Below are 14,545 nucleotides of genomic sequence, written 5' to 3' on the forward strand. Positions count from 1 at the left end.
GCCTCTAGGGCATATTTCCTTCAAAATTTACATAAAACCAGATGGTTTTCACCTAAACCGGAGCAAATTAAATACATTTCAACATATTTCAACTAAACCATACTCTAAACCTACTCTAAATGACCGTTGTTGCTCGTTCTCCATGTTTAGCAGGCCATAAGCCCCAGGAACTGAAGCTCCACCTCTGCAGTCTGCAAGCGGCTAATCGGCCGACAATGATGAGCCCTCCAAACTTGGCTTGAAAGGGAGGGGAGGAGTGGTGACCTTCCTGGGACCCGAGCGTCGGCGACCTCCCATACCGTACTCTTCCTCGCCGCTGGCGGCGCCCGTGGACGTGTCGGCTTCGTGGTCGTGGAGGTAGAGTGCGGCCGTGGTGGTGCTGGCGACCTTGTCCTCGCTCTTGCCATACACTCTATTTGTCGCATCGTCGATCTCCTTGAAGGCGGCTTCTAACTCCACCTGATGGATGTCACGGGCGGAGCGGTAGGAGTCGAGCAGTGCCTCCTGCTTGGCCACATCCACGCCCGGCGCGATGGTCGTGCCGGCGGCGAGTTGCTCTTCCGTGCTTCAGTGCTCGTCGAGGAGGTGAAGGTTGTACTCTTGGTAGGCCTGCGCCTGCCGTAACGCGGCCTCCCGCTCTGCCAACACCATGTCGGTGTAGTGAGCACATGCCTCACCCATGGTGATGTCGGCATGGGACGACTAGGATGGTGGCACTGGCTCGGCTGTGGCCGCTGATACTTCTCGACCGTATCTATAATTTTTATTGTTCCATGCTATTATATTATCAATCCTGGATGTTTTATAATCATTTTATATCATTTTTTGGTACTAAGCTATTGACATAGTGCCAAGTGCTAGTTGCTGTTTTCTGCATGTTTTTTACATCGCAAGAAATTAATATCAGACGGAGTCCAAATGCCACGAAAATTTACGGAGATTTTTTTATGGACCAGAAGACACGTAATGGGCCCTGGCTGCGCCCGGGGGTGCTCCGAGGAGAGCACAACCCACCAGGGCACGCCAGGAGGCCCAGGTGCGCCCTGGTGGGTTGCGCCCACCTTGGGTGCCCCCGGACTGCCTCTTTGCTCTATAAATACCCCAATATTCTAGAAAACCTAGGGGAGTCGACGCAATATTCATCCAGCCGCCGCAGATACCAGAACCACCAGATCTAATCTAGACACCATCTCGGATGGGGTTCACCACCTCCATTGGTGCCTCTTCGATGATGCGTGAGTAGTTCTTTGTGGACCTTCAGGTCCATAGGGTAGTAGCTAGATGGTTTCATTTCTCTCTCTGAATTCTCAATACAATGGTCTCTTGGAGATCTAGATGATGTAACTCTTTTGCGGTGTGTTTGTTGGGATCGATGAACTTTGAGTTTATGATCAGTTATATCTTTTTATATCCATGAAAGTATTTGAGTTTATTTGATCTCTCTTATGCATGATCTCTTATAGCCTCGTATTTCTTCTCTGATATTTGGGTTTTGTTTGGCCAACTTGATCTATTTATGTTGCAATGGAAAGAGGTGCTTTGTAGTGGGTTCGATCTCACGGTGCTTGATCCCAGTGACAGAAAGGGGACCGACACGTATGTATCGTTGCTACTAAGGATAAAACGATGGGGTCTATCTCTACATAGATAGATCTTGTCTACATCATGTCATCGTTCTTATTGCATTACTCCGTTTTTCCATGAACTTAATACACTAGATGCATGCTGGATAGCGGTCGATGTGTGGAGTAATAGTAGTAAATGCAGGCAGGAGTCGGTCTACTAATCTTGGACGTGATGCCTATATAATGATCATTGCCTGGATATCGTCATAATTATTTGAAGTTCTATCAATTCCCAACAGTAATTTTTTCACCCACCGTTTGCTATTTTTCTTGAGAGAAGCCACTAGTGAAACCTACGGCCCCCGGGTCTCTTTCTCATATATTTGCCTTTGCGATCTACTTTTTCCTTGCCTTTATTTTCAGATCTATTAAACCAAAAATACAAAAATACCTTGCTGCGTTTTATTTTATTTGCGATCTATTTATTCAATCTATTACAACTTTCTCCCGTCCGCACGCCGTTTCTGGCGCCGTTACCCGAAAGGGATTGACAACCCCTTTAACACGTCGGGTTGCGAGGTGTTGTTATTTGTGTGCAGGGGTTGTTTACCTTGTGTTGCTTGGTTCTCCTACTGGTTCGATAACCTTGGTTTCATATCTGAGGGAAATACCTATCGCCGCTGTGCTGCATCATCCCTTCCTCTTCGGGAAATACCGACGTAGCTTCAAGCGACATCAAAAGGAATTTCTGGCGCCGTTGCCGGGGAGGATCTTCAACATATACCAGGTTCCTAATCACAAATCTCATCTCCCTGCAATTTACGTTATTTGCCATTTGCCTCTCGTTTTCCTCTCCCCCACTTCACAAAAAATTGCCGTTTTATTCGCCCCTCTTTTTCGTTCGTCATTTTCTTGCCGGATCTGTTTTTGAGTGCAATATTGTTGTGTACTCATCATGACTCAAGAGAACACCAAATTGTGTGATTTCTCAAATACCAACAACAATGATTTTATTGGCACTCCGATTGCTCCTCCCGCCACTAGTGCGGAGTCTTGTGATATTAATACAGCTTTGCTGAATCTTGTTATGAAAGATCAATTTTCCGATACTCCTAATGAGGATGTCGCATCCCATCTTAATACCTTCGTGGAATTATGAGATGTGCTTGGTCTTACCGATATTGAATCATGTTCTTTAAATTTGCACTTGGTGGATTCTACTATTTAAAAGCCTATGGGAAGAACTAATGATGTTCTTATTCTTGCAAATAGGAATTATGTGCCCATATATTTTATTGTTCTTGATATTGATTGCAATCCGTCTTGTCCAATTATTCTTGGTAGACCGTTTTTACGCACTATTGGTGCCGTGATTGATATGAAAGAAGGCAATATTAAGTTTCAATTTCCACTAAGGAAGGGAATGGAACACTTCCCTAGAACAAGAATTAGGCCACCATATGAATCAATCATGCGGGCATCTTATGGATCTCGAACCAAAGATGACAAAACTTAGATCCTTGCTTTATTCCTAGCTAAGGGCGTAAAACTATAGCGCTTATTAGGAGGCAACCAAATGAATAATTTTTTTTTTGCTTTTTTGCTTTCTGTTCTTGAGTATTTGCACAATTATGCTACTGTTATGATTGTGTTTTTTGTGTTTTAATTAGTGTTTGTGCCAAGTAAAGCCTTTAGGATCTTCTTGGGTGATAGTTGTTTGATCTTGCTGAAAAACAGAAACTTATGCACTCATGAAAATAATTTTAATAAATCACAGAAAAGTGATTTTGCCCTGATTATTTTTGCAGAAGATTAATACACAAATTTCCATGGTCGTCCTAATTTTTCAGAATTTTTGGAGTTACAGAAGTATTCGAAATAGTCAGATTGCTACAGACTGTTCTGTTTTGACAGATTCTATTTTCTTTCCGTTGTGTGCTTGTTTTGATGGCTCTATGGTTTTCTTTGATGAGTTTTTGCCATAGAAAAGTTGGAATACAGTAGACATAATGCAAAAACAAAATATGAATTTGTTTGACACAGTACTTATAGTAGTGGTTTGCTTTCTTGTACTAACGGATCTCACGAAGGTTTTGTTGAGTTTTGTGTGGTTGAAGTTTTCAAGTTTTGGGTTATCTTACGATGGATGAAGGAAGGATAGAAGAGCCTAAGCTTGGGGATGCCCCGGAATCCCAAGCTATTATCCAAAAATGAGCAACCAACTAAGCTTGGGGATGCCCCCGAGTGGCATCCCCTCTTTCTTCTAACGACCATCGGTATTTTACTCGAAGCTATATTTTTATTCGTCACATACTATGTGTTTTGCTTGGAGCGTCTTGTATGATATGAGTCTTTGCTTATTTTATTTTGTGTTTTAAGTCATCAATCCTTGCTGGACACACCTATTTGAGAGAGCCAAAATTATGTCATGACTTGTTAGAATTGCTCTCTATGCTTCACTTAAAATTTTTATGAGCTATGGACTTGCTCTAGTGCTTCACTTATATCTTTTTGAGCACGGTGTGCTTAGTATTTTTTGAAGAAATGCTCTCTTGCTTCACTTAGATTTATTTGAGAGTTCGTAAACTTTTCAAGAAATTCTCTCTTGCTTCACTTAAATTATTTTGAGAGAAAGAAGAAAAATTATGCTCATGATCTTCACTTATATTTGTTTGAGCTTATGAAAAGTAACACATGAAAATTAGTCCCAAAGTGATAGATATCCAAGAAGGATATAATAAAAACTTTCATGAAGATCATTGGACAAAATAAACTTGATTCCTTGTAATAGTTTTGAGATATGATGATGTGATATGTGAGTTATGTTGATGAGTAATTATGCTTTAGTAAGAATATTGGTGTTAAGGTTTGTGATTCCCTATGCAAGCACGAAAGTCAATAGTCATGCAATGAAATTATATACTACTTATGGTGCATTATTCGGTGTTAATTATGCTTAATGCTTGCTTATGAGATTATTTGTTTCTTGGTTGGTCGCTTCTCAATCTTTTGCTAGCCTTTATTTTGCACTAAGTATGATCTCTACTTGTGCATCCAAAATCCTTTAAACCAGTTTTGCCACATGAGTCCACTATATCTACCTATATGCGGTATTCTTTTGCCGTTCTAAGCAAATTTGCATGTGCCATCTCTAATTTTCAAAATAAACTTCTCTTTTGTGTTTGTTTCGCTCGCGGAGCGGTGAGGGGTGGCTAATATTTTCCATAATGGATTTGTTATTCTCACGATGAGTGTTTATTCACTTGTCATTGCACAAGAGTAAGGCAAAGGTTTTAGGGATGCCCAGTCCCGAAATAAAAAAAATGAATTTACTTTATGTTGTCAAATAATAAATTCTTTGGAAAGTATTGGTATGGAGGGCAACTGTGGATACGGCTAGCCATGGAAAGTGAAAGTATGGTGGAAAAAGGAATAAACTTTATTTTCTGTTTGGGAACCGCCTATGATATATCTAGCATGGAAAGTGTTGGGAACTCTAAGTTGTATTCGTTGGTGGGATGGATACACCTCCCAAAATGCTTTTATCTCTAAGTTTTTCGTTTAAGCTCTGGCACCTCTACAAATCCCTACTTCCCTCTGCGAAGGGCCTTTCTTTTTACTTTATGCAATTTTTATTTTGAATTTGAGTCTCCATCTTCTCTTATAAAAGCACCAACTAGGAGGCAATATGATCGTACTTAAGTATTGGGTGTAGCTAATATGCAAGTGTGTTTCATGAATGGATCAATGGTTGAGCATGATGGGCTAGGGATAACTTATTTTAGCGTTGATATTTTGAAAGACATGGTTGCTTGTTGATATGCTTGAGTATTTAAATTATCATGTCAAAACTAGACTATTGTTTTGAATCACATAAAAGTTCAAATGTCCATGCTATAAAGAAAAGAATATGATATGACATGTTAGGCAGCATTCCACATCAAAAATTCTGTTTTTATCACTTACCTACTCGAGGACGAGTAGGAGTTAAGCTTGGGGATGCTGATGCGTCTCCAACGTATCTATAATTTTTTATTGTTCCATGTTGTTATATTATCAATCTTGGATGTTTTATAATCATTTTATAGTCATTTTATATCATTTTTTGGTACTAACCTATTGACATAGTGCCAAGTGCCAGTTGTTGTTTTCTGCATGTTTTTTACATCGCAGGAAATCAATATCAGACGGAGTCCAAATGCCACGAAACTTTACGGAGATTTTTTTATGGACCAGAAGACACGTAATGGGCCCTGGCTGTGCCTGGGGGGTGCTCCAAGGAGAGCACAACCCACTAGGGCGCGCCAGGAGGCCCAGGCGTGCCCTGGTGGGTTGTGCCTACCTCAGGTGCCCCCCGGACCACCTCTTTGCTCTATAAATACTCCAATATTCCAGAAACCCTAGGGGAGGCGATGAAATATTCATCCAGCCGCCGCAGAGATCAGAACCACCAGATCCAATCTAGACACCATCTCGGATGGGGTTCACCACCTCCATTGGTGCCTCTCCGATGATGCGTGAGTAGTTCTTTGTAGACCTTCGGGTCCGTAGTTAGTAGCTAGATGGCTTCATCTCTCTCTGAATTCTCAATACAATGGTCTTTTGGAGATCCATATGATGTAACTCTTTTGTGGTGTGTTTGTTGGGATCGATGAACTTTGAGTTTATGATCAGTTATATCTTTTTATATCCATGAAAGTATTTGAGTTTCTTTGATCTCTCTTATGCATGATCTCTTATAGCCTCGTATTTCTTCTCTGATATTTGGGTTTTGTTTGGCCAACTTAATCTATTTATCTTGCAATGGGAAGAGGTGCTTTGTAGTGGGTTCGATCTTACGGTGCTTGATCCCAGTGACAGAAAGGGAACCGACACGTATGTATCGTTGCTACTAAGGATAAAACGATGGGGTCTATCTCTACATAGATAGATCTTATCTACATCATGTCATCGTTCTTATTGCATTACTCCGTTTTTCCATGAACTTAATACACTAGATGCATGCTGGATAGCGGTCGATGTGTGGAGTAATAGTAGTAGATGCAGGCAGGAGCCGGTTTACTAATCTTGGACATGATGCCTATATAATGATCATTGCCTGGATATCGTCATAATTATTTGAAGTTCTATCAATTGCCCAACAGTAATTTGTTCACCCACCGTTTGCTATTATTCTCGAGAGAAGCCACTAGTGAAACCTACTGCCCCCGGGTCTCTTTCTCATATATTTGCCTTTGCGATCTACTTTTTCCTTGCCTTTATTTTCAAATCTATTAAACCAAAAATACAAAAATACCTTGTTGCGTTTTATTTTATTTGCGGTCTATTTATTCAATCTACTACAACTTTCTCCCGTCCGCACACTGTTTCTGGCACCGTTACCCAAAAGGAATTGATAACCCCTTTAACACGTCAGGTTGCGAGGTGTTGTTATTTGTATGCAGGGGCTGTTTAGGTTGTGTTGCTTGGTTCTCCTACTGGTTCGATAACCTTTGGTTTCATATCTGAGGGAAATACCTACCGCCGCTGTGCTGCATCATCCCTTCCTCTTTGGGGAAATACCGACGTAGCTTCAAGCGACATCAGCCGCCTCTTCCTTTGGGGTGTCTGCACTGCTGGCCTCCGGTGAGCTCGTTCGTCTGTTGGCCGGCCAGCTGCGGCAATGCCGGTGATCTCCTTCGTCTGCTCGGACGAGAGTCTGCCCCAAAGGGCTTTGGAGCTCGAGGAGGCCATGGCGGGCGTGGTGCCGAGAGGAGAAAAGGGGCGGAGGAGGTTGGATGAGGCACTGGTCGGCCCTAGAGTTTAAATAACGTCGGATAGCAGGGCAAGCGACGAGGAGGTTAATGGTGGGCAGCAAATAGATGGACGAGTGGCGCGGGAGCAGGTTCCTCGACAACCCCACATGTTTAATGTAGGGAGGAGGACCGACGAGATGTCGATTGAACATGGAGCAGCCGCGTGCATGGGAAGCGGCGCGGGCAACACTGTCTGCCGGCACACCGCTTCAATACCGGTGCGACGTGAAAGGTTGCATACGCTCTGGGCGGGAATGAATGCGGTTCTGACGCTCTGGAGCGGCGCTGACATAAGCAGATATTATTTCTATTGTGGAATGCATATGGCAAACGGCAAGTGCACGAACAGAGCTCGCTCACTCACTCACTCACCTCACCAACCAGGCCACCTAAAGTCCATACCCACAGGAATGATTACCTGGCCGTCCTCCAGTCTTTGGCTCACCGCAACGTCCTTCATCATACTCTACAGTCCAGCCACGAAGCGCACATACACACAACTTTGCTTCCCGTGTACTCCCCTCCCCCACACGTCTCTCTCCAGCTACTACGAGCTCCATTACCACATCCGGGGCCCTACCCACTCTAATGAAGACAGCCACCATTAACCATCTTTCCACACATAACCACTTCCTCACTACTAGCATGCCAACGAAAAGGAGAAAAATTCCATCACCACTAGCTCGCTCGCATGCACGCCTTCGAAATCCAAGGTGTCCACTCAATTCCAACTGCAGTGCTGCCGCAGATCTGTCGGTTTCTATAACCCCTAACCTCTGCTGCCGCACCTCTCTGTAGCCACTGACAGTCAGTGTTAGCCAGAGACACACGCTGACACAGACGATAGAAGAGTTTGTTTTGCTCATGAGGACAGTCCCGACCACGATTCTCCTCCTGCTGCTGCTCCTCGCATTGCCGCCGGCGCCGGCCGTCGCGCTCACCGACGACGGCCTCGCGCTGCTGGCCTTCAAGGCGGCCGTGACCGACGACCCGGCCTCGGTCCTCGCCAAGTGGTCCGAGTCGGACGCCGACCCGTGCCGCTGGCCCGGCGTCACCTGCGCCAACATCTCGTCGCAGCCGCGCGTGGTCGGCCTGGCCGTCGCCGGCAAGAACGTGGCCGGCTACATCCCCTCGGAGCTCGGCTCGCTGCTCTTCCTCCGCCGGCTCAACCTCCACGACAACCGCCTCAGCGGCGGCATCCCGCCCGCGCTCTCCAACGCCTCCTCGCTCCACTCCATCTTCCTCTACAACAACGCGCTCACCGGCAAGCTCCCCATGGCGCTCTGCGACCTCCCGAGGCTGCAGAACATCGACGTGTCCAGGAACTCGCTCTCCGGCGAGCTGCCGCTCGACCTCCGGAACTGCCGGAGCTTGCAGCGTCTTATCGTCTCCAGAAACACCTTCTCCGGCGAGGTGCCCGCCGGTGTTTGGCCGGAGTTGTCCAGCCTGCAGCAGCTCGACCTCTCCTCCAACGCTTTCAACGGCTCCATCCCGCCGGACCTCGGCCAGCTCCCCAAGCTCTCCGGCACGCTCAACCTCTCGCACAACCAGTTCTCCGGCATCGTGCCGCCGGAGCTCGGCCGCCTCCCGGCGACCGTCACTCTCGACCTCCGCTTCAACAACCTCTCCGGCGCCATCCCGCAGACGGGCTCCCTCGCCAGCCAGGGCCCAACTGCGTTCCTCAACAACCCCGCTCTCTGCGGCTTCCCGCTCCAAGTTGCCTGCCGAGCCGTCCCACCGCCGACGCAATCTCCGCCGCCACAGAACACCAGTTCATCAACAGCCTCCGCCTCTAACGACAGCCAGCATCAGCCAATTAAATCAAGCCTCATAGCGCTCATCTCCGTCGCCGACGCCGCCGGCGTCGCCCTCGTCGGCATCATCCTGGTGTACATATACTGGAAAGTCAAGGACCGGAGGGAAGGCCGCCGCGGCCGTGGCCGTGCAATCGCAGAAGACGACGACGATGATGATCGGAACAAGGGGCTGTGCGGCTGCATTTGGGGCCGCCGCGACAGAGGCTGGGCGGACGGCTCGTCGGACGACGAGGAAGAAGGAGACGGCAAGTGCAGCGGCGCCGACGGGGAGCTTGTAGCGATCGACCGGGGATTCCGGATGGAGCTGGACGAGCTGCTCCGGTCATCCGCGTATGTGCTGGGGAAGGGAGGGAAGGGGATCGTGTACAAGGTGGTGGTGGGCAACGGCTCGACGCCGGTGGCCGTCCGGCGGCTGGGCGGCGGCGGCGGTGGCGCTGAGAGGTGCAAGGAGTTCAGGGCGGAGGCGCGGGCGATGGGGCGGGTGCGGCACCCCAACGTGGTGCGGCTGCGCGCTTACTACTGGTCACCCGACGAGAAGCTCGTCGTCACCGACTTCGTCGGCAACGGCAACCTCGCCACCGCGCTGCGTGGTAAGTAAAAGTACCACCGGTCAACTTTTTCTTTTTTATATCACGCCGGTCAACTCGCTTACTGCTCTTTCGCTTTGAACAAGACTCTGCTCCTGGTAGTATAACTTGAAGCCAATCTCGCTAGAATAGTAACTCATCTTAATAGAGTGTGTGTTAGTTTTAATTTTATTTTTATGTTGCTTGATTACGTATTAAATGCACGACAACAACATTGAAATGTGATATACTCCCTCTGTAAAAATATAAGACCTTTTAGATCACTAATTATACAACCAATGATGACATATGGCAAGAATTTCATGGAAGAGTCATAACTTTTGCCAAACAAAAAACATACAGTTAGGGTATGGTTTCTCCTTATTTTAATCCGTGACACACCATCAAATAAAGTTCGACGTCTCCCACCCACCCATCCGCCCCTCCTTACCCTCCTCTTTCGCCCTCCCTACTCGTCGTCGTCAGGCAAAGCTCGTGCGGCAGCAACTGCAGCAGGGCATTTTCCTTCCCATGCAGCTAACAATGTCTACGCGTGTAAGGTCGAGCCGGTGTTTGCACATGGTCAACCAGTGCCCCGGGCGTGGATTTGGCGTGTGGCCAGAGCGTGGATCAAGCGTAATCGTGTTGCACCTCGGCGTGCGGCCCCTCTCAGACGTCTTTAGGGGGACTCTGACATCGGCGATGGCGCTCGCATGGTGTGGTGGCTGGGACATGCAGATCCGACATACCCCAGTGTGTTGATCGATGGGGCAGCGGGCGCGGACTGGTGCGGCTCACGACGGGGAGGCATGCCGAATCATGCGGGTCCGGTGCGGTGCATCGGACGTCGGATCGGTCTCGTGAGGAGGTTGGGGTAAGGTGCCATGCTCCTCTTCCTCACCGTTGCGGACAGGCCCTACCGAGGCCAACTTTGGCTCCATCGTGGGCCGGAGCGAGCATTGGCATGTAGGTGGTGCATCTCAGGGCAGTGACTGTTAGGCTCAAACGGCAATCATCGGCGAGATGGCGGTGCAACAATGATCGGAAGCGACGCGGTGTTGTCTTCCCTTCCGGTAATTTCTCCTTTGCCCTGCCAAATTCTATGTGAGCATGACGGTAGAATGGTGGACAATGACTATGGTGAGAGACATAACTCCTAGATGACAACCCATGATCTAACTCGCATGATAAGGCTGCTTCGAAGTCCCCATATGTTTACCTTCTTGAAGTTGTTGGTTTGAAGATATGTTTTGAAGGTTATAGGCCAGGATCTAACGTCTGGGGAGCCAACCGACTTTGACATGCAAGTGGCTATTTCTTTTTGAAGGCTTTGTCTTAGAGCTTTGCGTCCTTTGTCTGTTAGTAACATATCACCTTGAGGTTTAGTGGTAGGATTTGAAGATGCCGTCACGAGGCATGTTCTATCTATAGGATCTCCCCGTAAAATCCCACTTAAACTATAAGTGGTTGGATTCAGGTCAAATGTCTCAAAATTCGACTAGATTGACAGAGGGTAGAAACAAGTGTAAAGTATGATTGGTAGAAAATCCCCGGTCGGCCGGGATCGGCTCTCGGTGGCAAACGACCTGCCGTGCCGTGCGACCGAGGCATCATCCCATCAACAGTTTCCTAACGGACGACGGACCGGTCAGGCGATTCGATCCACTGCATGACAAGCGGCGAGAGCGAAAGCTTCCAAACACCGCACCGACCTGTGTGCCCGGACGGAGATGGACCACACTCTGCCATCCATGCCGGGCATCCGCTGTCGACCGGATGGATGGATGGTTCCAGCGACATGCAAAAAAAAAATCATTTTCGCCTCATGTTTTGGCTCGTAGGTGCTCTCCAATGACAGCAGCGAGCTGTTGCTTTCTGCTTGAAAACCAAGGGAGTTGCTAGCGTATCTTAAGAGCTTTTTTTAGCGTAGCTTAAGAGCTAAGAGTCGCGCCATAAGCTGGGGCCGGCCAGTAACTGAATATACTGCACCAAAAACTACGTATTGTTTATGGTGTACACGCACACTTTACAGGCCAATACCTCACAGGATCAAGTCATTTTTAAGGTATCCTCCATACCAGCACTTGCACAATACTGAGAAACCAAAGAGGGAAAGAGCAAAGGAATGCCTTTACACCATCCTGATTCCTGCGTGCAGAGCCTGGAAGGAGGAAAAAGAGAACTTTTTAGGCCTGGAACCTTTGTCACTGTCACGGCCTAACAGAATGATCTTCTAGGGCTAAATATGATCCCGGAACGGAAAAGATTTCCACGCGACACTCGAGCCAAAAGCAGAGGCGATAATTGAGACCGCGGAGGCACGCCTTCCTCGGCGACGCGCATGCATGAGCATGATCAACGAGCGCTTTTGATTACTGGGTGATCGATGATGAGCGTAGTGCTGAGGCTGCTGTTGATGCTGCCTTTCTATGTGGCTTTCGGGCCTTGATAGGACAAAGCTTGACAACTTTGTGAGGACGCCATGATAACTGGTGTGTGTGTGTGCAGGCAGCAATGGTTGGTTCGTTTGTGTGTTGTGAGAAGCCATGTGCTTGCGGCAACAATTAGTACCATTGTCAAGTGCATGACAAATCAGGCACAACGTGGGCCATTAATGCTCACTGCACAAGTCCCTTCCTCATATGCAGTCAGTGTCCATGAACAGTGCCATGGCATGGCTGCTTGTGTCCGTGCAAAGCACCAAAGCTTTTTAATTTCTGGTGATGTGGACACGCCACTCTACTAATTAAATGGCCATTAATTCTGTCTGTAGCATTTTTGTTTCTTACTCAGAATCAATGCCCACCAATTCTGGTTAGCAATATACACATGCATGCTAACTTTTAGTTACCGCGTCCACGTTGCAGGTCGCGCCGGTGAACCTGTGCTGTCGTGGGCGGCGCGGCTGAAGATCGCCAAGGGCGCGGCGCGCGGCCTGGCGTACCTCCACGAGTGCAACAGCACCCGGCGGTTCGTCCACGGCGAGGTCAAGCCGTCCAACATCCTCCTGGACGCCGACTTCACCCCCCGCGTCGCCGACTTCGGCCTCGTCCGCCTGCTCGCCATCGCCGGCTGCGGCCCCGACGGCGCGCCGCCGTCCTCAGGGGGCAGCCTCCTCGGCGGCGCCATCCCCTACACGAAGCCGCAGGCGCCGGCGCAGGCGAGCGGCTACCGGGCGCCCGAGGCGCGCGCGCCGGGGGCGCGGCCGGCGCAGAAGTGGGACGTGTTCTCCTTCGGGGTGATCCTGCTGGAGCTGCTGACGGGGCGGGGACCGGCGGACCACGCGTCGCCGTCGACGTCCGCGTCCTTCTCGGGGCCGTCCACGACGACGACGGACCGATCCGGGAGCGCGGAGCACGAGGCGGTGCCGGAGGCGGTGCGGTGGGTGCGGCGCGGGTTCGAGGACGCGCGGCCGGTGGCGGAGATGGTGGACCCGGCGCTGCTGCGGGAGGCGCCGGCGCTGCCCAAGAAGGAGATCGTTGCCGCGTTCCACGTCGCGCTGGCGTGCACCGAGGCCGACCCGGAGCTCCGGCCCAAGATGAAGACCGTCGCCGACAGCCTCGATAAGGTCGGGTCGTGAGGACGGATGCATCATGCACGTACGGCCATTGGCTTACGCTGCCACGTTATGTGTTCGTGACAAAGCTCGTCTGGGAAGTCTTCTTTTCTTGAGCTTTCCTTCCTCTCTGGCTCTCAAGCTCTTCATATTCTTTTTTATTTATTTTGTAATTGGGGGTTTCTTGGCTATTTGTTCCGACAAAACTGACGATTTGTGATCATACAACAGCATATATAGAAGTGTACTTTTCCGCGTCCATTCCATAAAAACTGGGTTTGCAACTTTGCATGCATACCACGATGCATCGCAGTTTAGCTGAATGTCAGTCGCCTGAAAATGATATTTGGGTTAGTCGATTTTGCATGATGAAAGCAGCAGCGGTCGAAGAGAAAAAAGGAGTCGGCTCGCGGAAGAAGCAGCACCATCTAGGTCTATCTTTGGAAGGCAGGCTCGCTGGGTGTCTATCTTAGGGTGGCAAGCTTGCTGGGTATCTATTTTAGGGCTGTGGGGTTGCAGATTTGACGGAAAAATATGGAGGTTCGCCAGGGTTAGAGGGATGGCGATGGGCGGCGAGGCAATCGCGGGAGCACCGCCGGCTGTGGGCGGCGGTAGCATGCGGTTGGACCGGTGGTACCTCGGGCGGTTTGGGAAAAAAGATGAACAGGGGGATGGGAACGAGGTTGAAGAAAGCGATATGTCATTCGTTTTACATCTGGCGACTTAAAACAAATTGATTGACAAAAAAATAGTCAACTGGCATCTAGCTAGTCCCATACATTGGTTGCATTAGGGCGAGCAAGGGCGGCCGCCCGGAGTTTCTTTTAGAAGTAACCACATACATTTCATTAGAAAACCGGGTTAAAAAAAGTTCACACAGTGTCACTACAAGAGACATACACAATGCGTTGTAATATTGCATCAAAGACTGCACAAGAAGTAAAACTAGAATTTCACTCTGGCAGAATCTTGTGTCATGCTGAAAGGTCGCCCACCATCATCTTCCACGGTCCCGAGGCAACACTGAAAAAAGAGGGGATTTGCCATCATACACATATCTAGAGGAGCACCTTCGCATATAAGGATGCTTTTCGGGCCGATGAACCGAATCGATGCAAGCAACAAGGCCAAGGCTTATTGGCATGTCGGTCGGGGTTCAACACCGTTAACTTCATCCGACGCGGTCGAAGAAGAGGAACACCGTTGTCTGCCGCCATCCACACACCCCAATGCAATACACCAAACA

At 48.7% G+C, this 14,545-nt stretch overlaps 1 protein-coding gene across 1 annotated transcript; it reads left to right on the forward strand.

The window, feature by feature from the left end:
* Nucleotides 1–7,856: 7,856 nt before the first annotated feature.
* On the forward strand, nucleotides 7,857–13,560 carry LOC123054470 (receptor protein kinase-like protein ZAR1). Its single transcript, XM_044478250.1, has 2 exons — nucleotides 7,857–9,767; nucleotides 12,611–13,560. The coding sequence occupies exons 1-2, from the start codon at nucleotides 8,225–8,227 to the stop codon at nucleotides 13,321–13,323; spliced, it is 2,256 nt and encodes a 751-aa protein (XP_044334185.1). The 5' UTR covers nucleotides 7,857–8,224; the 3' UTR covers nucleotides 13,324–13,560.
* Nucleotides 13,561–14,545: the final 985 nt, after the last annotated feature.

The sequence above is a fragment of the Triticum aestivum genome, chromosome 2D (genome assembly GCF_018294505.1).
Source record: "Triticum aestivum cultivar Chinese Spring chromosome 2D, IWGSC CS RefSeq v2.1, whole genome shotgun sequence".
In the NCBI taxonomy this organism is placed as follows: Eukaryota; Viridiplantae; Streptophyta; class Magnoliopsida; order Poales; family Poaceae; genus Triticum; species Triticum aestivum.

What these genes read in the sequence shown, in the direction of transcription:
- LOC123054470 (XM_044478250.1), top strand. Translation starts at nt 8,225, where the DNA reads ATGAGGACAGTCCCGACCACGATTCTCCTCCTGCTGCTGCTCCTCGCA. An exon ending in CCTCGCCACCGCGCTGCGTG is followed by an intron (nt 9,768 to 12,610) that starts GTAAGTAAAAGT and finishes TCCACGTTGCAG; the next exon opens with GTCGCGCCGGTGAACCTGTG.